Source organism: Suillus plorans (genome assembly GCF_016647745.1).
Source record: "Suillus plorans strain S12 chromosome Unknown HD556scaffold_119, whole genome shotgun sequence".
NCBI classification, from domain to species: Eukaryota; Fungi; Basidiomycota; class Agaricomycetes; order Boletales; family Suillaceae; genus Suillus; species Suillus plorans.
In genome coordinates this window covers 1-19711 of record NW_024537503.1, presented here as the reverse complement: position 1 = coordinate 19711, position 19711 = coordinate 1, and the positions used below count along the sequence as shown (strand labels likewise).

The window sequence follows — 19711 nt, the reverse complement described above, 5'->3', positions numbered from 1 at the left end:
CTAACATAAACATCATGCATAGAAAATGATAGAACGTCAATATGAATACACAACATTACATAAGGACTCGATCAACTTCTACGTATTCAGATCTCTCTCGATGACAGGATACATACTACAAATACAAATATCCCTGCGAGAACGTATAAGACTGATAAAGTGAAAGAAGGCTATGCTGACCTGTGGATGAAGCCAAGCTTATGGACAGTATCGATGGCAAGTACACATTCTGCGATGTATAATCGAGTGACGTCCTCAGAGAATGGTGCAGTTTGAGCTCTAAAGCGAGCTTGCGAGCATAGAGCTCAAACTAGTGCTCACCAAGCGAGTGAGCGCCATAAGCTGTAACGCGTGACTATACACGCACCTTGTCTTTATCCTTAATTGAGTGATGTCCTCAGAGAAACGGTATCATATGATTTAATGAGCATGGTCACGAGACAGCACGGATGTGGGCCAACTGCGGAGAAAGTTCCAGCGCATCTCCTCCTTCTTCAACCATACGTGGCTCAGCGGGAGAACGTGACTGACATGATACATGGAGCATTCATACGGAGGTCCCTCAAAAGAAGGACCTACAGCTGTGAAGGGTGGAGGAGGCGAGAGAACCTCCTGATACTCCCCGTGTTCTGGTTCCTCTTTGAGAGGACCAATTAGCTGAATGGCAGCTGGTTTTGGTGTCTGCTGGGCTTACTAGAGGAAGAGAGCAAGGTCCTTGAAGTGTACGCTGAGTTTCTTCTCAACGATCTTCCGGTCATGGCCCTGCTGGGAGAGCTCGTATGAAGGCGTGGGTGGGTTGCAGGAATCACTGTTCATTGTGAACCAGGTTTGATGCTCTAAAGAGGGACGTCAAGGACATTGAACAAAGTCGAAGATGAGAGAGATAAACGCCCATGTTGGACGAGTGTTGCTTTGTGTGGTATATTGTATGGATTACAGATGGTGTCCATCGCTCATTCCTTACCAGATGACAGGGTTGCGGAGCGATGCTGCATTGAATAAGGTTGGGTGCTGGCCTATCACTGTATGCGTGTGCGAAAGTGAGCATCAGCCTGAGCGTCATCGAAGTGTGTATGTAGTGTGTGAATGAAAAAAAAACTTGTTTCAGAGAAAAGGGGACATACAATGAGCAGCGATAAACCCGCCATGACTTCCCCCTATCACGACCTGTCTTCCTTCCTCTGAAACGTCCCTTCTAATGAGTTGCCTGATGCTTTCGGCGACGTCTTCGACGTCCATGCTCCCGCAGTGTCTGAGGAGCTTTTGGATGTATCTTTGGCCAAATCCCATGGAGCTTGTGTAGTTGGGAATGTTGAGGGTGTCTGTAGTGTGAGTGAGTCATCGAGAATCGTAGTTTGCAATTTATGTTTGGTAAGAGAGAGGGACGCACATCCTTCGAGCGCTAATGCGACGATGGCCGGAAAAAATGGACTCATCAAGGTCGCATGGGGTCCTGTATGCGGGATAGTGATGCATACTGGTTTCGGGCTACCGCAGGTAGAAACTCTCTTAGATTGGATGAGGAGTGTTTCCATTGGTGCGCGGGCGGTGATGGGTATGATGGATGGCATTAGGTCGTCCAGGGCTTCTTTAACTGGAAATGAGTGAGCGAGTGAGATGAGCGAGATTTGGATGAGACCTACTTGTAGAAGATAACAACGATTTATTGAGGACTTTCCATTCGAGGTATCATGTTGATCGAAAGATCCTAATAAGACCTCCCACTGACAGTGTGACAGTGATGGCTCTGCAAATTGATGCAGCGCCAATCCATTGACTAGATGATGAATCTAGCGTAAATTATCTTTGGTGCATCTTGGCAAGCATCGGGTCTATGTTATCATGATGGTCCCATCACATGCCAGTGTGTTTAGCCTACTACATGATGAGGAGGTGTGGATGACGGAGGAAATGAGTGTACACTTGGAATGGTGTGACTACCGTGACAGCCCTAATTTAGTGACTTGTCAAACTGGAGATTATTTTTGAAAATCACGTTCAATCATCATGTCCACAGTGTCACGTAGATAGTACACATTGTAATACATTGAGACGAAGCGGCAATACCAGACTTTCGGACGCTCCTCTATTGCCCCGAGTAAATATCAGCAATCAAGGTGTCACGTACTTCGCTCGACAATCCCGTGTAGACCTTAGATAACCCATCGTCCACAGCTATCCTAGCTGCGGACAAATCAAAGGAACTCTGCAAAAAAGTACCTGTGGACAGTTCCTGAAGTGCCCACCGAAACAACATCCCAATGAAAGCTAGTAACGGCCCAATGTTTCGGTTGGTATCATTGACGTACTGCTGGAAATTGAGGTTGTAGAAGAGGACGTGCTTGATAAAGTATCGCAATGCACTGTGGCCAAATGGCACAACTATCATTTGTCCTCCCACCTGAGCCATGAATCCATAAGCATTCAACTTAGAACAATAAGGTGTAAATGACTTACATTGATTGATCCATTCAGGAAAGCATCATTTTCCAAAAGCTCGTTGATGATATGCACTATCTCAGCCTGGGGTTGAGTGTCCAAAGCCTCGTGTAAATTATAGCCATATAAAACTGTGATCCTGACAATATCCTTTATTTTTTTCCTCAGGTTCTTGACGGTGTTAGAGATAGTTTCGGCATCCTTCGACGCTTCGGGCCCTTTTGCCCATTGGGTAAGTTCGGCTGGTCTTAATTTCAGTTATCAGATTTTTTAAAAGAATATTGTAACTTATGATTATTATATTCTGCAACAGTGGTAGCAAGGCTTTCGAGCGCCTTCTTTGATCTTTCTTCTGTTGAAAGCAAAAAGGAATTGTCGAAAGTTGATCATTTCAGAATATCTTTTGCCTCCAACTTCACCTGTGGTAGGTCTTCGAGACCGAACCTGCCCACGAGGGAGGACAACAATTCTGTTGCAGTAGTCAACGATCCTATAGTAGGAGGTGGCGGTAGTGACGCTGGGGCAGGTGGTGGTGACGCTGGGGCAGGTGGTAGTGATGCTGGAGTGGCCAGCAGTGATGGCGGAGCAGGCAGAAGCAGTGATGCTGGCATAGTTGGTACACCCACTGTTAGGTTGTGATCATGCTCCATCATAAGACCAGCAGCAGCAGCCGCAGAATGGTGGGCCCTGCAGCCACGGGTGTGAGGAGCATTAAGCCTGGCGGAGAAATTGTAAGGGGAATATCGACTCGATGATTGTAATGGTACAGTTGATAACCCGGAAGAGTGTATATCGTGGATATGATCACTTGTGGCTCCGAGTTGGGTCTGTGTAGAATGCTGCAGCGAGGCTACCATGTCCTGGCCCGGGCCCTGACTACCACCAGCCATCTCACGGCAAGCAGTGGCAGCATTGCGGCCAGTCACGGTGGCACTGGGTGTGTCAAACATACTGAGGAGCATCTTCCAATCGTATGGACTCAGATGCTGTGGCAGTGGGCTCGGTGGAGCCTGAGCTATAGAAGCACAGGCTTCCTCATACCACAGTTCGAAGTCCAAGTCACAGTCCATGGCGGCCTGAGAGGATAGAAAATTATCGCGGCCGTTGTAGAAACAACTATACTGAGAGGAACTAATGAAGATTGCTCCTAACTGATATATTTGTGTTGTGGTCTTTGCACTGCCTAGTCTGCTATACTTGCCTGACAAGTGCGTTCGACCCAGGGGTCTGCGGTCTGGGAATAGTCTTGGGGGTAAGTGAGTGATGTGGGGTCAATAGTCCGAGCGCGGGAAACAATGTCCAAAGGTATAATTACGATGTCCGATGCAAAAGCGTCGGGTCTGATGTTTTCGGGGTTTCGGGGTTTCGGGTTATCGGGTTCAGGTTCGGGATGTCAGAAACTAATAGTAACGCTATAGCGAGCGTCGGAAGAGCGAGCGGTGTGCGCAATAATAACAATGACCGATACGGGCGGTGAAGGAACGATGATATTCGCAATGTCAACTAAGAACTACGAAATATCGGGTTTGACCACTAAGCGTCGGGGAACTGCTCCCCTCTACTTGGATAATGAATAATGCTCGAGGTCAGTCCAATATATATGTAAGTACGTAGAAATGCGGAACCCGTAGGCGAAAGTAGCGGCGGAGTATTTCGGATCCGAAGTACATGTAAATAAACATGAGGTTCTGCGGACTATGGGAAAACATGTAATAGCGCTTGCTACGACGTGAGTAATGTGTGAATTAATGAACTACACACCTAGTGGGGCTAGCAAGACAGGACGGGACACAGATAGGACAAGTGCGCGGGAAAACATCGGGTCCGATGCGGCCTAAACGTCGGGTTGGCGGGTTAGCGTCGGATAACATCGGGAAGTGATTAGCATGTGACGGGTATTTGGCGTGTACTGTGAAATAGCTCGATACGAGCCCAGTGCCAGCTCATGTCCTACACCGTCATCATCTTCATGGCCGCGATCTTCCACTCCCAAGTCGCTCGAAGGAATCATAACAATATTCAGTCTGAGGGAGGTGATCTTCGACAGAATTTGGCCTGCCGCGGCAGGGTGCGACTCGGAAGGTAGGCTTTAGTACTACTATGAGCACCAGCCTGATGACAACTTAGTATTTAGCACGAGTTCGAGATTAACTATCCATATACAGCCCTCAACAAGTGTGCGATCACCCCCCTGAGTCCAAATCCACGTCTGACCCTCGGTACTGGGGGCCAAGTTCATGGTCGCTAGGGCTGCAACTAAACATGTAATACGACTTCTTTATGACTCATAAACGAGGTGTAGTATTATGTACTTACATGCCTGATGGTCTTGTGACATTATCTAGTCAGGCTCCTCCAATGATAACAAGACAATTTTTTCGAACGCTGCTTCTGATTCTAGTAAGCCTAGCCCCTCGACAGTGAACGTTAGCCTGAGTAAACTCTGAAAGGTTCCGAACTGTCGTACCTCATCACGGTGACCTCGATTTTGAAATACTCGAATGCGGGGGAAAAGTCAGTCCGCATCAGCTATTCTTCTAAGTTCGATGGGAAATAAACTGATATCCCCATCATAGGGATCACAGCATTATAACCTTGCAAAATACGGAGAGTATTTCAGTCTGAATGAGGTTGAGTGACTCATGCCTTCGGTGCAACTTGATCATCGATGACTAGTAGATCTGTTCCAATATGGCAGGATAGCCTTGGGTTTTGTGGTGTCATCCTTTCGAGCGGCCCTTTACATTCAAAATTGTAACTTTAAATTAGGCTGCATGTAATATCCTACACCGTGAGCTTGTGTGAGCGTAGAAAGTTAGCTGAGTAAAATACCGTAACAGTGCCAATTGCGCCCCAGGTCAGTGCGAGTAATGTGTGCAGTGTGCACCCACGTGACACGAAGTAAGTCCTTCTTCATAGAACTTGTGAGAAGAAGATAATAATCCTTAGCAAGAACTCACCGGTTTACTGATGTTGTTTGACGTATTTGTAGGGCCGCAGCCATGTCCTGTCCAAATGGAAGGAATATTTCAATCCCATACTGGTATAGGCTAGCGTTTACGTGCCTATCATTGCGATGGCGGCCTATGAAGTACTATTTTAGCTGAGATTCTTCAGCAAAATGAGGCGAGTACCTATCATTGCGATGGCGGCCCATGAAGTACTATTTCAGCCGAGATTCTTCAGCAAAATGAGGTGAGTAACTTCTATCCCTTCTTGAAATTAATACATCGTTGCTGACCGCAGGTACCCAAACAGGATGGTATTTCAATCCCAAAGCGGCTTAGACTGGGACCTGAGCGCCTATCCTGTTGTTGAACTTTCACTTCAAGTTTTTATTTCCCCATAATAATCACCCAACGCACAGATGACTGCTGCCATGTCAAGTATGCTTGCCTGTCTTACTCCTCCAAGCTCTATCGGAGGGCTTAGTCCCACTCTTGGGGACAGTGTGGAATCTTATCGACTTACGTCTTGCAATGTTAAGACACCTGGCTCCAACTCCCCAAATCTCGCCGAGAGAAAATTGTCCCATCATGACACGAAAGCATCATCCGGGCGTTTCACTGGTCGTCCACCATTATCACCATCATCAGACACCTCTGAGTTGTCAGAAGATGAGCTTTACGCCCTTGCACACCTTCCTCACCTGAAAAACTTGTCTCATTATGTGCAACGCGCCAAGAGACAGTTCAAGCCTTACGACAGGCGCCATGGCCACGGGCCCAATGCAATAGAACTCCATTTTTTTCAAAGGACCGTCAGGAAGTACTCCAGCGAGACTAAACTAAATTTGATTGATGTTCAAGAGGTATGTTGGGCTTTAATGATATAACTTCACACTGATAAGCATGTGATATCAGGGCAAAGAGCTCTTCGAGCATGGCATGAGAGGCATGTCTCTCGAGGCCACCAATCAAGCTGTCGTTGCAATGCAAGCGCTTACATGCCCTGACGACGGCTTGGGAGATAGAGTCATCAGTTCAACATACCAAGCTTTTTGAAAAGATTCTCGAGCAGGATGCTCTAGAGTATGTCCAAAGCGCCAAAGAAGCTTCATCTTTCAAAAAGATGTTGGTTGGACGTACCTTGCCAGACCTCAAAGACAAGTGTGACTTTAATATCAGCACATTTAGCCGCGATCTCACATTGTTCATTGTGGCTGATGTCCAACTTGGTCACATGTCGGAATGTCTCGTACGCAACTCCAGTCTTCCCGGGGACGATGACTCAAGCCTGCCTGAGGACGATGCTCATATGGAAGGGGGGTCCTCCGACTCGGACTCCGAGGTTGAATTTGATAGCTAGGTGAGCTATCATCACATCGACATTGCGTATAATCCTGATCATAATACAGAACCCTTCTGGAGTTGGATATTTATTAAGTGTATGTTTATGTAACATGCTGTTGATGTTGTGGATGTGTTACAAATTCGATCTGATGTGCCAGATGACCGCTATATCATGCAACAAATAACCACGGGAATGACGATGTTTGAAATGCATGTAGTATATCAGAAATCAGACACTAATGAAGTTTTAGAGGCAAGCCGTATTTGTACGGCTGTATATTTGTCTGCCCTATACTTTTACCCCTACAACTACTACTAGGTAACGTTCACATACCAATTCTAGTAAAAAGCCCGGACGAACTTGACTAATATTGAGGCATGTTACTAGTACCTTCTCCTACCATACTAGGACACTTCTGTACCCCCGCACCCTTTCCGACCTCTGATTTTCGCCGGTTAAGCTAGTGCTTTTGTTCCTGTTTCTATTCAGCACCCTTGGAATATCTGCATCTGATTTCTTCACTCCAAACTTGGCGACGAGAATGTTCATCAAAATGAGCTGCAGTCGACAGGTACAATATGCCACGATCTTTCAATTTACCATCATATTGACGGAAGTTCATGGCAGGATAGCGAGAGTGGATACTCGTCATGACGTCCGTGATATTTTGCGACGGTTCGTCGTTACTGGATTCCTCATCGCTATCCAGGTAAAGTGCATACGTCCTCTTCAGCGATTGAGGCAAAAAGTTTCCTTGTTGTCCGACAGGTGCCTCGTCGGAGATCACGAGTATCCCGGGCGGTAAAAGCCCCTGCTCGCTTGCAGAAGATATGCTTGTCCTTTGTTTTGTTGGTTTTTCTTTTGGTGTGGGTTTCTGTAAGGTAACGTCATATCCTGCAAATTACTTGCATGCATCTAAACACGTACCGTATTGATGATTACAATGGCGATCTTCTTACATTGTCTCCCAGAGGTCTTGGCCGCCCTCGCATCCCTGAATGCACTATCAATATCATGCACAGTCAAAAGCCGGTGGGGGGGATCCGTGCGGCAGGCGGTAGACAACCGCCAGCCTAAGTGTTCATATTTATCTGGAACATCCATGGTCGCCTTAATGGAGTCAAAAATGTCCTGTTGAGACTCTGATTCGGAATGTAACCTGTCCACGTATGTGGTTGATTTGTTCGTATCCGTTGTATGCAACGGCACTTGGAACTCGACTATGTAACTCCGCTGTGAGTATCCCCACCTGCCAAGTCAATGGATGGGCTTCACTTACTTTTGTCGAGCTTAGTGTCCTGGTACTGTTCTGCGGTAAGTTCTTTTATTGGCTGGTCGGCCATTCCTTCGTAAAATATCTGAACTGCATTCATGCAACTGACCTCTTCATCATTGACATTGGGTAGTTCTGGACGGATACCAAGCAGATATGCAGCAGTTTGTGCACGAGTGCGCTGATGAGTAGAAGAGAGTGGATTGTTAGGACTAGTAGGAGAGCGACGAGTCTCCTGTCGAGCGCCCGACCGAGATTGTGACATGGCGAGAAAATGCAAGGCTGCCATCACCCGCTCTTTACACTGGACCTTTATCATATTGTTGCCCGCTGCTTTTGATTCCATGACGTCATGGCCTGGACGCTGTCATGCATGGTATGTGATTCATACCATGTCAGATATATATAGAGAGTGATAAGGAAGATATGAGAGACTGTCTAGCCCTCTGTCACTGAGTTACCTCTCTATTTTTCCTCTATTTCATTGTCTTGTATTTTATTTCTCAGACTTATTTTACCTTGTATTTTTATGAGCATGTGACCTTCTGTTTATTTCTCATTATTTATTTTTATTTGGCTTCTTTCAGCCACAGATTTGTTTGTCAAAGTTTTGTATCTCTTTGTTTATGTCTGACTGTTTACTTTTATTTGGCTTCTTTCAGCCACCAGATTTTATTTGTCATCACATCATGTGACTGGGAAATAATCTGGTTTGTAACATTATTAAAGCTGATTCAACATGTTTAGTCATGATTGGTCATGCTTTGTAACAACATTTAAACATGACTCAACATGTTCAGTCATGGTTGATCATGCTTTGTAAGTTCTTTGTAAGACACTGAACTTTGTTTGTAATGTACTTAGTAAGAAGGATGATTCAGCTCACCCAAAGGCTTGGTTTGTCAGCTTCTGCATGACCAATCCCTGAGAAGAGTCAGCACCTTTCTGTCATGCTTTGTAATTTCTTTGTAAGATTACACAGTATTTATAATGTATATTAGTAAAAGCTGATTCATCACCTGGTTTGTAAGCCACATTCTTACCAATCCATCTGACAGAATCATGCTTAGTAAGGGGATTCCAAAAGGTATAAAAGGACCCCATTTTCACCCATGAAATATAACTTCCCATTTTTCATTCTTCTCTCAAACCGTGTGAGAGTATGTAAGAATAAAAGTGCAGGCAACGTGCCTTGAAGTAAGACTAAGACACATCATTATTCTATTCTAAAGTTATATACTACCTTACAGGGGTTGACTATATAACTTTCGTTATCGTTATTCTACTCTAGGTTATATACTACCTTACAGGGGTTGACTATATAACCATCGAACAGCTCTCATTCTAAGCTTTACGTGTATACATAAGACTCTCTCTTTCAACGGAAAGTGAGACACATATCAAAGGACGACAAAGTTGAAACAGACTTTCATAGGTTGAAACACGACCTACTAGGCTGAAACAAACCTAACGAATTTATCCAGAACACAGAACATTCCACAACACTTCGTATCAGACTACACAAGAAGAGGACAACAAACTAAATCCTCCCAAGAACTCACCACATTACCTCCCACGAAGTAGAAAAGTCGGAGACCGTGGACTTAAGGACTGGCAAGAAGTCTTCCCTGTGTATAATTGTGTTGTCATTATACACAACTTTTATATAAGACCCTTAAGTAACAAGACAACGCGCGCAGTCAGACACTTACTAATCCCTGGGCTGTCAGTCACTTACATAATCGTGTCACGACTATTCCAAAATAGACTCCAGAAATGATGGAAATTCGCATTAGCAAACGTGTCTTGAACATATTGAGAACGGGCTCGAGAAACGACCGAACTATGCTCGCTTCAGCAACACCAAATAGCAGGTTCCTTAGACTTCCCAAAGAGGCTCGAGAAATGACAGAGACACTTAGTGGTACCACCTTGAATGGTCAAGTCTACGGTCACCAGTCCCTGTAGCTATAATGCATTGAGTCTGCTAACTACAAGACACGAGGAATGCATTAAATATGCTCATTAGCATGCTTTTTGATGCATCAAACCATGCTAACTAGCAGACCTCTAATAAGCCTAGCATAGCATATGTACTACTAATAGCCGGTAGTATGCTCTAATAAGCCAGTATAAGCACGAATGAGTTCTAGAAGCCGGTATTCTCTCGGCCACTTAATTCTGCATTCGACGGAAGCCAGTATATTCACAAATGACATCATACAAAGGTACACTAGATTGGGTAGGCAGGCACAGTGCAGACTAGGGGATGCTAGGGGATGTCGGGTATAGTGAGGTCCGGCAATGAAAGTTCGGGTGACACGTTGATGGATGCGAGAGTAGTAAGTTCATCAAGAGCTTGCGCTGAGAGATGAGGTGCCCACAGCATGCAAAAATGCCCTCCCAGCCTGCGACGGAGATTTGCCTGCCGGGCAGCATATGCCTTTAAACCTTCGGTTTCCGCAGCACACTCTCTAACGCGCCGATTTCCCTGTCCGTCCCACCACGCTGCCTGCCAGGCAAGAAACTGAAGCACTCTGCGCATCTCTTCCCTCAGCAACTCTACCTCTTCTGCCCACCGCAGTGCTCTTGCACGACTCTTGCACCACTCGATACGTACACCTTGCAGCATATCAGTGAAAATAGGATGAAGTGAAAAAAATACTGACCATCAGTATCCCCGTCATTACCGCGATTGACGCCCTCCATCATCCAGATCCATGAGACTTGACGTCTACCTTCACCAGTAGCGAAAGGATCTACCAGGGGTTTGATATCATCGTCCACCAGTTCCTGTAACCTACCCCGCCAATCCTTCTTCTTCAGAACCGTAGCTAGAACATTGAGTGCCACCCATGCCGATCTGTATTGCTTTACGCATGCAGTCCGTCTTCCATGGACACGAGCGAGAGCATTCTGTGCTCGCGTGTTTGAACCTTGCCCGCAGATCCATTCTCTCTTGAACATAAGCAGAGAGCAATGTATCCGCAAGCACTGACGAATTTCTTCGAGGGCATCATATGCCTGAGCATAGCGCAATTCCCACTCGTCGTTTTGCAGGCACGTGTCGCATGGTTTGCCTCTCAGCTGCGAAGGGAGCCAGAGCTTCATGTACTCGGCATTCTCTTGAACGTTGCACGCTGCCTGATTGATAAGATCTTGAACCACGGGTAGGTATAGGACTTGGGCGCATCTCCATGTATTGATTTTACGATAGAGTGAGTTCCGTAATCGTACAATGTTGGCCTTTTGCGTATCGGTCACATGAAGACCCAAGGACTCGACGGTAGTGCTCAGACGACGCCTTACAGAATCCATTATTGGCAAGAAGTCATCAAGTTGGATGTTAGTGAATAGCATGCCATGTAAAAGAACGAAGAGTTTGGGTGCCTTAGTGTAATCATGACAATACGAGGGAGATTACTTACTGTTCCTCTTCAAGGTCTATGCCAGAGGCAATGAGAACACTAGGGGAGATTTGCGGATGTAAAGAGGGGTTGATGCCTCACTGAAGTTCCTCAGCCTCCAGCTCAGCGAGCTTGAGGCATGCGCCTGCCTGTGTAATGGCTGAATGATTGTTAGTCAAATATCCATAGAATTATGTACCATACTCACACATAGCTTTAGCCTCCAGCGGATTAGGGATACTCATGTTGTTGGGATTACCTTCCCAAACTTCCATCTCTGCCAACCATGTGGAGCGATGGTCCGGAGTGACAACAGTGTCAAATTCTTCGAATGCCATCTCGTGTTCAGCCTTCTCGGCAAGGGTATCCTTCATCTTAAGGAGGAGAGACGCGCCAAAGCCAACAGTTTTCTTCCAGTTCCAATCTCCAAAATAGTCGTCGAGCGTATCACGACGGCAGCCAGGCCCCATTGCCTTCGTACTTGAGGCCACGGGGTTGATGTTTGACCACCCTCTCTCTGGGGCCTCGCCATCTGTGCGGCCAACGAAACGCATGAAATTGAAAGAGAAAAGGGTCTGACACTTTGTAACGTGTGCGGGGAGGTGAAACTTTGGCACGAAGAAGCGAATAGTTTTTATGAAGTGGTCCAAACCGTAAGCTTGAGGGAAGGACTTTATCCGTGTCCAGAGCCTTTTGTGCCACTGGCACGCGATATCGTATGACACATTCAACATTTGGAGTTGTGTGCCACGTAAGGTTGAAAAAAACAGAAAGTCCATGTTAATATATCTGCCGAGTGTGTGATGAGATTTCAACATTGTGACATGCCGCCATTCACGAACCATCCGCATGAAGGCTTCATAACGATCCTAAAGGAGATAATGAGATACTTGGAGGTAGTAGGCAAATATAAATGTACCTTTCGTTTCGTCATCCCTGTGTTATCCGTGAGACGCACGAGCGAGTGATAAAACTCATATGCAGAAGCCTTTGATTCAAACGACAGTATCTGATAGTGGTGCAAAAGCCGAAATGTCGCAGCCGTCCTTGGATCTGTTGACGTTGCAGGGAACCACCTGTGGCGAAGCAGTTGTTTGACGTGCGTTTGAGACGTCTCACAACCACAGAAGTCCAATGCAATTTCATGTATTCCATTCGTATCTATCAGCACGAAGTCGTCATTGAATGCCTGTTGCGGGAGAATGCAACGTTGACCAATGGGATGCCCGAGCTGGATATGAAGTCCCAACTTCTTCAACGAGGTAACCTGGAAAAACATGCTGTTCCACTCCTGCACATGGATTAATATATTTGTGTTCTGTCAATAAATCACGTACCTGTATGCGATGGGAGGGAGACCGGACATGATTTCTCAGTGTGCACATAGCACAGTATAGCTGCATGTCGTCACAATCCTCACATCGGAACTGTCCAGGATCAGAGCCACAGCCGCCTGCACATACATCTCCACGATTGTCCCCACGTCCGTCTAATCGAATGATCTCCAAAAGATATGTATCATGTTCGCCTAACCAAATGAGCAGAGGATTATCCTGAATAGACAATAAGTAAGAACAATAACATGAGAGTGAGTAAGTACTTACACCAGCTGTGCGCTTGCGCTTTGGGGGTAAAGTTTCATCTTCCATGGACATAGAAGGATAGTCAAAAGCTGCAGAATCAAACTCGGCCCCATCGTCGAGTAGTACAGTTGGAGCAAGCTGGGATGTAGACAGAGGCGATGAACGAGTGAGAAGACGCTGACTAGATACCCGCATGTTCCCATCTCGAAGACCTCCAAATCTGAAAGATGTGTGTGCCGTCTCCCGAGACCCCAATGCAGGTGCTACATATAAGTTCAGCTTGCTGGGTCATTGCCGTTTCCGATTGTTGACCTGTCGAAGTGTCAAGCCAGATTCCGTTTGACTATTGCTAGGTATTAATGAGCCTCTAGGTAACATCTCTGAAATGATGTGTGAGAGGACTTACACCTGAAACCTTTTTCTGCTGCATTTGATGCATTCAATCCGTTGCAAGGGGGGATCTAGAGAACTTGTCACACCCATGAGCCAACAGCACAAGAGTGAATCGCGCATGTTGCCAGAAATAGCAATACCATTTCTCTGATCAATTCGCACAATTCGCGACTCTCCTGTAGCACAAAATACAACAATATGATTCTCGTGTCAAATAGATACATAAGCCATTCGAACACCAATATTGAAAACTAAACTACGACTTTTCGACTTTTTCACCTCATTCACAAGGTGCATGCGCAGACCTGTACCTCATCAACACCATTGCTAACCAATTACAGGTTCAGATGGAAGAACGTCAGGCCAAAGCTGATTTCCTACGCACCAAAATTCCTGAATATAGAAAGAATAAGCCAGGATTCGAGGAGACTGACCTATTGATCGACGACATACTTGAGGAGTATGACCAGAGATGGCCACTGTGCGAGTTCCTTTGGCCTGATTTCGATGTCGAAAAAGATACCCCCATCTCATATGCAATGGGCATAGAACTGTGCAAAGCATCGTGTAGTAAGTACTCCAGCACAACTTCGGATATTAACTTACTGATATAACCTGATGCGTAGCATATCAAGTGCTTCTTGCTGTGGGAAATGCAAAAGATAGTCAAGAAAGAGCTGCGCGAGACTGGTGTTGAGCCCGCGGACTATTGGACCTATTGGGGGGTGGGACGTGCATCTGATTGGACTTACTGGGGCGCGCAATATTGAGTACATAACAATGATGTCACCTATAGGATGATATTACTAGTTGTTTGTTTTTGTTTGTCATGTCTTGAACGCTTCTATCCTTGACCAGTCGGACGACACCTAAGATTCTCCAGTCCTCGGAAAGCACAGTCAGCATGCATAAAAGGTGAGTCTTCAACAGCCTGCATCTTATACAAACTTTACTCGTATACTACTCTCTTCAAGCAAATATCAATCAACTACTCCAGATGACTACCAATGCGTCAGATCACGCGGAAGCTTCTGCTGGAAACAAGGACACACTAGGCAAGTTTACATTTATGCTTCCGTCTTGCAGTACTGACTAGATGTCAATCAGAGGCTCTTGTGATGTTACTATCAACGCTCAATCTGTCCTCCGCCGACCGTGCTAAACTAGCTTCAAACCTTCTCTTTGACAGTGCCGATAAAGATCTTACTTCGGACACCGCGGATTCACAGACAGCCACAGCAGTGTCTTCAGTCACTGGTGAATCTCTCGCTGAAAACTCTATCCCCACCTTCTCTGTTGCCAAAGCAAACTCCGCCCTCACCGCTGCTGCCAAAGCAAACTCCACCCCTACTGTCATTGTAGATGGAGTGGACAAAGGTGCTGAGATGGATGCTGCTCTGGCTACCGGCAGTGTTCTCAACGTGTACAAGGGCACGTACTTCAATGTCCCTGTGGATCCTAAAGCCGGAGTGAACCTCTACTACATCACAAAAAGCCGAAAACTTGGAGTCTTCTCCGGATGGTAAGTTTGTCCTTTCAAGTGCCTTATTTAATAATCATATGATTCGCTGTTGGACAGGAACAGGACTGGCCCTTGGGTCTCCGGTGTGCGTTGTGCATTGTATGCTAAGACAGACTCTCTGGAGGAAGGCATTGCGATTGTCAAGTCTGCGATTGAGGATGGCACTGCTGTCAGGGTGTGAAAGTATACGGTTTGTGTATCTATGGTTCATGTATCTGCATCGCTTCTATGAACTGAGTTTTGTGATATGAATGTCGATAAAATGATAATCTACTCCGTTTGCCAAATGAGCTTGTTCTCGCAGAGAGCGTTATCGAGTATCTCCTGCCCTTGATCCATCAAATGAATTATCTCCTCTTCAGCTGCCACCCACAACTGTGTCCTGTGAAGAAGTCGAAGGCATTCGGTTTGGAGCTTGCCTGAGCAAGGACCATCGAGATCTGCCACGGAGTGTACAAGCACCTCAGCATTCTTGGCTAATTCTCGTGCTTCCGTTAATTCTCCCTCCAAACGAGGTCTGAATCTGTCCCACTCTACGCTATCTACCTCCTGGAGTACTGCAATAACCCGGTCTTGACATCCTGTATTGGTGCGGCAACCTGTATATGTACTGGCCCACAACGAATCTAGCATCTCGTGGGCATTTAGTGTAGCCTGTACAGTGCAGAATGACATGAGTATATCCAAGTGGTGGTTCTCTTTGAACATACCTCACTGGCCCCCTGCTTTTTCCGCCATCTCCGTCGAGACTTCCTTCGTTCATGTCCTGAATGACTTGTGAGATGTTAGTTAAAGCACAATCAGAATAGCATCGTGACAGGCAAACATGGATTTGTAGATATAGCACTCACCGATAATAGTGACGATCTTTTGACTGCTTGCGTGCATTCTGCCGCTCTAGTGATGTCTTGCGTTTGCGTCCCATAAGTGTGTAAGTGAGACTAATTACAGCTTACAGCCACTTCGGGACAATTTGGCGACTATAGGCATTAAACTTCGGGACGTTTTCAATTGACACAATCAAGAGTCTATTCTTCCCATCTGGTTATCCGCCTGTGTACCTGCAAGCTCGTAAGTTGTCTCTCAATTACTATGCATTAACACTCATATGAATTGGCAGTGCTGTCACGGTTCTAAAGCAGAACAACATTCGTGCACTGGACCTCCACCCAGACTCCCCGCCTAGATTTCCCGCAGCTCAAGCAGCTGAAGAACTTCTTCAAGAGCGTTTCTGTCACACTCGTCTCTATTAGCAGGATGACATTTGTGCACTGGACCTCCGCCTAGATTTCCCGCAGCTCAAGCAGCTGAAGAACTTCTTCAAGGGCGTTTCTGTCACACTTGTCGACGCAGGACGACATTCGTGCACTGGACCTCCGCCTAGATTCCCCGCAGTTCAAGCAGCTGAAGAACTTCTTCAAGGGTGTTTCTGTCACACTTGTCGATGTTCGTGCACTGGACCTCCACCTAGATTCCCCGCAATTCAAGCAGCTGAAGAACTTCTTCAAGGGTGTTTCTGTCACACTCGTCGATGTTCGTGCACTGGACCTCCGCCTAGATTCCCCGCAGCTCAAGCAGCTGAAGAACTTCTTCAAGGGCGTTTCTGTCACACTCGTCTCTATTAGCAGGCCGATGTTCGTACACTGGACCTCCGCCCTATTACTTGCACTCATAGTTGAAGTATCTACAGGTCTCTGGCTCAAACACATCGTGCGTGGAGGCTTTGATTTTTGGGATATATTTTGTTGCACTTCTCAGAGCTTCTCAGGACATTTCAGGACGTTGCACTTCTCAAGGTGTGGTGGGTTACTGATTGTGGTGGATGTGCGGATCCTCAAACATGATGGCACTCACGCTTACACTTGTTGTCATATGCTGATTCTCTGCAGAAGTGGCTTCGTGAAAGTCTTAATCTACCCCCTTGTCCACAGGGTGAGTTCTCTACCCTTACTCGCACTATGTCTATGTCACAGACTCGAGTATTCACGCACAGCCAACGCGACATGCTTAAGACATTTCTGTCTGGGTTCACACTTGTTCGTTCCGGCTCATTGGAGGAGCAAGAAACTTTTTGGGAGAACCTCTTTTCCCAGTGGTTCGCAACTTGGCCTGAACGCGTGGTTCACTTTCCCAATATACCAGACGATCAAGAGTTGTCCAGCTTACAACAGTCATTGCTCAATCATTCCATTCAACATCGTCAACGTGTATGTCATTTATTCTTGTTCATCGACTTATATTTATTTCTGTGATGACACAGCGTATCAAATATTTTATTCACATGAATGTATTATACAGAGAGATGCGCTTGGAAAAGCCTACGTTGAAGGATTTTTTTCGTGTCAAGAAGCAGACTTAAGGTTTGATCCATCTCCCTGTTCGTTTTGGTAATGACACTCACCAGAGTAGGCAGCATCGATGAAACATGTCCAGAAGGGAGAACATATGTATATATCAGCTGATTGTCTTGTGTATCTTGACCATGTCTAGAGCGCACTTAAGGTGGTGGCATGTTGCTAGGAGGTAGAATATATGTATATATTATCTTGCGATGTCATGAGTATGGCAGCTTTTGGCAAATCCCATGGCGCATAATCCTTTGTATGTAGATATTATCTCAAAAAATGTAGATCTTCGGGGATCTCGGATCTTACAACTGTGGAACACGGCGTTGAGCCCCTTCAGTGACAAATTCCGTATTATACGGGCCACCCGACCTACATAATATCCCGTATGAGACGGGCCAGCGGATTATGGGCCCATGTTGTGTATATTCTCGATGATGACGGATGGGCCGGGACACATATTATTTCCGATGGAGACGGGTGGGCCCATGTATGCCAATGATATATATATCCTTGATGTTGACGGATGGGCCGGGGGAATATGATCATTCATGGAGATGGGTGGGCCCATCAGGGTAATATGTAGAGTAGGATATTATAGACAGCTGGGCTGAAGAGAGATGTAAGGCAAATATTGTTATATAGACGGGTGGGCCGACAGGGGTGTATTACATATATGGGTGGGCCGAGGTAGGGGAATATTACATAGATGGGTGGGCTGACGCGGGGTGTATTACATATACAGGTGGGCCGACATAAAAAGTATTACATATACGGGTGGGCCGACGAAAGGGATATCAAATAGACGGGTGGGCCGAGGGTGTGATAAAATATTTATTACATAGACAGGTGGGCCAAGGTGGGGTATAATTATATAGACGGGTGGGCCGACGTAGTATGTATTATATAGACGGGTGGGCCAACATAGGATGTATTACATAGACGGGTGGGCCGAGGGTGTGATAAAATATTTATTACATAGACAGGTGGGCCGAGGTGGGGTATAATTATATAGACGGGTGGGCCGACGTAGTATGTATTATATAGACGGGTGGGCCGACGTAGTATGTATTATATAGACGGGTGGGCCAACATAGGATGTATTACATAGACGGGTGGGCCGACGTGGGGGATAATACATAGATGGGTGGGCTGACGTGGGGGAATTGTACATAGATGGGTACATATATGGGTGAGCCTGGATACGTATAAATGTCAACTTTTCAGTGCAAAACCCCAAACCGAGATTTACCAACCCCCGAAACCCGAAATTGTGGACTGCCGGGTGTCGGGTTTCGGGGTTCGGGGGTCCCGGAACTCGGAACTCGGTATGTGAGACAAAAATATATTTCATACACGGGTAAGTCAATGTGTCCGTCAATCAACTCGATTGTAAAGTATATTTTATTGATCTCCCCAAATTTCCCAAGTTCCGAGTTCCGAGTTCCGGGACCCCCGAACCCCGAAACCCGGCAGTCCACAATTTCAAGGTTCGGGAGTTGGTAAAATGTGTATGGACAGATGAAAGGTTGATTTAAACATTTTTGAAAGATGTCCCATATGAAATGTTAAGTCCCGAATTTTGAACTCCGGGTTTCGGGACTCCGGGTGTCGGGACTTCGGGCTTCGGGACTCGGGACTCCAGAAAGCCGGAAATCAAAACTTGGGACTTGACATTTCATATGGGACATCTTTCAAAAATGTTTAAATCAACCTTTCATCTATCCATACAAATTTTACCAACTCCCGAACCTCGAAATTGTGGACTGCCGGGTTTCGGGTTTCGGGGTTCGGGGGTCCCGGAACTCGGAACTCGGAACTTGGGAAATTTGGGGAGATCAATAAAATATACTTTACAATCGAGTTGATTGACGGACACATTGACTTACCCGTGTATGAAATATATGTTTGTCTCACATACCGAGTTCCGAGTTCCGGGACCCCCGAACCCCGAAACCCGACACCCGGCAGTCCACAATTTCGGGGTTCGGGAGTTGGGTCCCGGAACTAGGAACTCGGTATGTGAGACAAGCAAAATATATTTCAAACACGGGTAAGTCAATGTGTCCGTCAATCAACTCGATTGTAAATTATATTTTATTGATCTCCCCAAATTTCCCAAGTTCCGAGTTCCGAGTTCCGGGACCCCCGAACCCCGAAACCCGAAACCCGGCAGTCCACAATTTCGGGGTTCGGGAGTTGGGTCCCGGAACTAGGAACTCGGTATGTGAGAGAAGCAAAATATATTTCAAACACGGGTAAGTCAATGTGTCCGTCAATCACCCGAACCCCGAAATTGTGGACTGCCGGGTTTCGGGTTTCGGGGTTCGGGGGTCCCGGAACTCGGAACTCGGAACTTGGGAAATTTGGGGAGATCAATAAAATATAATTTACAATCGAGTTGATTGACGGACACATTGACTTACCCGTGTTTGAAATATATTTTGCTTGTCTCA

At 46.1% G+C, this 19711-nt stretch overlaps 5 protein-coding genes across 5 annotated transcripts; 2 read left to right on the top strand and 3 right to left on the bottom strand.

The window, feature by feature from the left end:
• Window positions 1–433: 433 nt before the first annotated feature.
• Window positions 434–3509, bottom strand: HD556DRAFT_1459776 (uncharacterized protein; the record flags this gene model as incomplete). Its single annotated transcript, XM_041308216.1, has 12 exons — window positions 434–526; window positions 580–657; window positions 727–808; window positions 965–1022; window positions 1125–1322; window positions 1391–1594; window positions 1730–1777; window positions 2047–2086; window positions 2129–2184; window positions 2221–2401; window positions 2458–2686; window positions 2884–3509. The coding sequence occupies 12 exons, from the start codon at window positions 3507–3509 to the stop codon at window positions 434–436; spliced, it is 1893 nt and encodes a 630-aa protein (XP_041152569.1).
• A 2051-nt stretch (window positions 3510–5560) lies between these two features.
• HD556DRAFT_1314532 (uncharacterized protein) lies at window positions 5561–6747 on the top strand (the record flags this gene model as incomplete). Its single annotated transcript, XM_041300943.1, has 5 exons — window positions 5561–5634; window positions 5686–5770; window positions 5807–6250; window positions 6303–6413; window positions 6448–6747. The coding sequence occupies 5 exons, from the start codon at window positions 5561–5563 to the stop codon at window positions 6745–6747; spliced, it is 1014 nt and encodes a 337-aa protein (XP_041152568.1).
• Window positions 6748–7193: 446 nt separating this feature from the next.
• Window positions 7194–8270, bottom strand: HD556DRAFT_1459774 (uncharacterized protein; the record flags this gene model as incomplete). Its single annotated transcript, XM_041308215.1, has 3 exons — window positions 7194–7606; window positions 7660–7952; window positions 8012–8270. The coding sequence occupies 3 exons, from the start codon at window positions 8268–8270 to the stop codon at window positions 7214–7216; spliced, it is 945 nt and encodes a 314-aa protein (XP_041152567.1). The 3' UTR covers window positions 7194–7213.
• A 2007-nt stretch (window positions 8271–10277) lies between these two features.
• Window positions 10278–13190, bottom strand: HD556DRAFT_1314530 (uncharacterized protein; the record flags this gene model as incomplete). Its single annotated transcript, XM_041300942.1, has 9 exons — window positions 10278–10627; window positions 10675–11309; window positions 11434–11472; window positions 11515–11572; window positions 11621–12113; window positions 12255–12281; window positions 12332–12703; window positions 12750–12965; window positions 13017–13190. 9 exons carry the CDS (start codon window positions 13188–13190, stop codon window positions 10278–10280), a joined length of 2364 nt encoding a protein of 787 aa, XP_041152566.1.
• A 545-nt stretch (window positions 13191–13735) lies between these two features.
• On the top strand, window positions 13736–17269 carry HD556DRAFT_1314529 (uncharacterized protein; the record flags this gene model as incomplete). The annotated part of the gene is given in 13 exon segments (XM_041300941.1): window positions 13736–13958; window positions 14015–14078; window positions 14247–14303; window positions 14485–14910; window positions 14968–15085; window positions 15273–15425; window positions 15897–15981; window positions 16198–16244; window positions 16264–16620; window positions 16669–16706; window positions 16800–16842; window positions 16884–17117; window positions 17171–17269. 13 exon segments carry the CDS (start codon window positions 13736–13738, stop codon window positions 17267–17269), a joined length of 1944 nt encoding a protein of 647 aa, XP_041152565.1.
• Between the last annotated feature and the right edge of the window lie 2442 nt (window positions 17270–19711).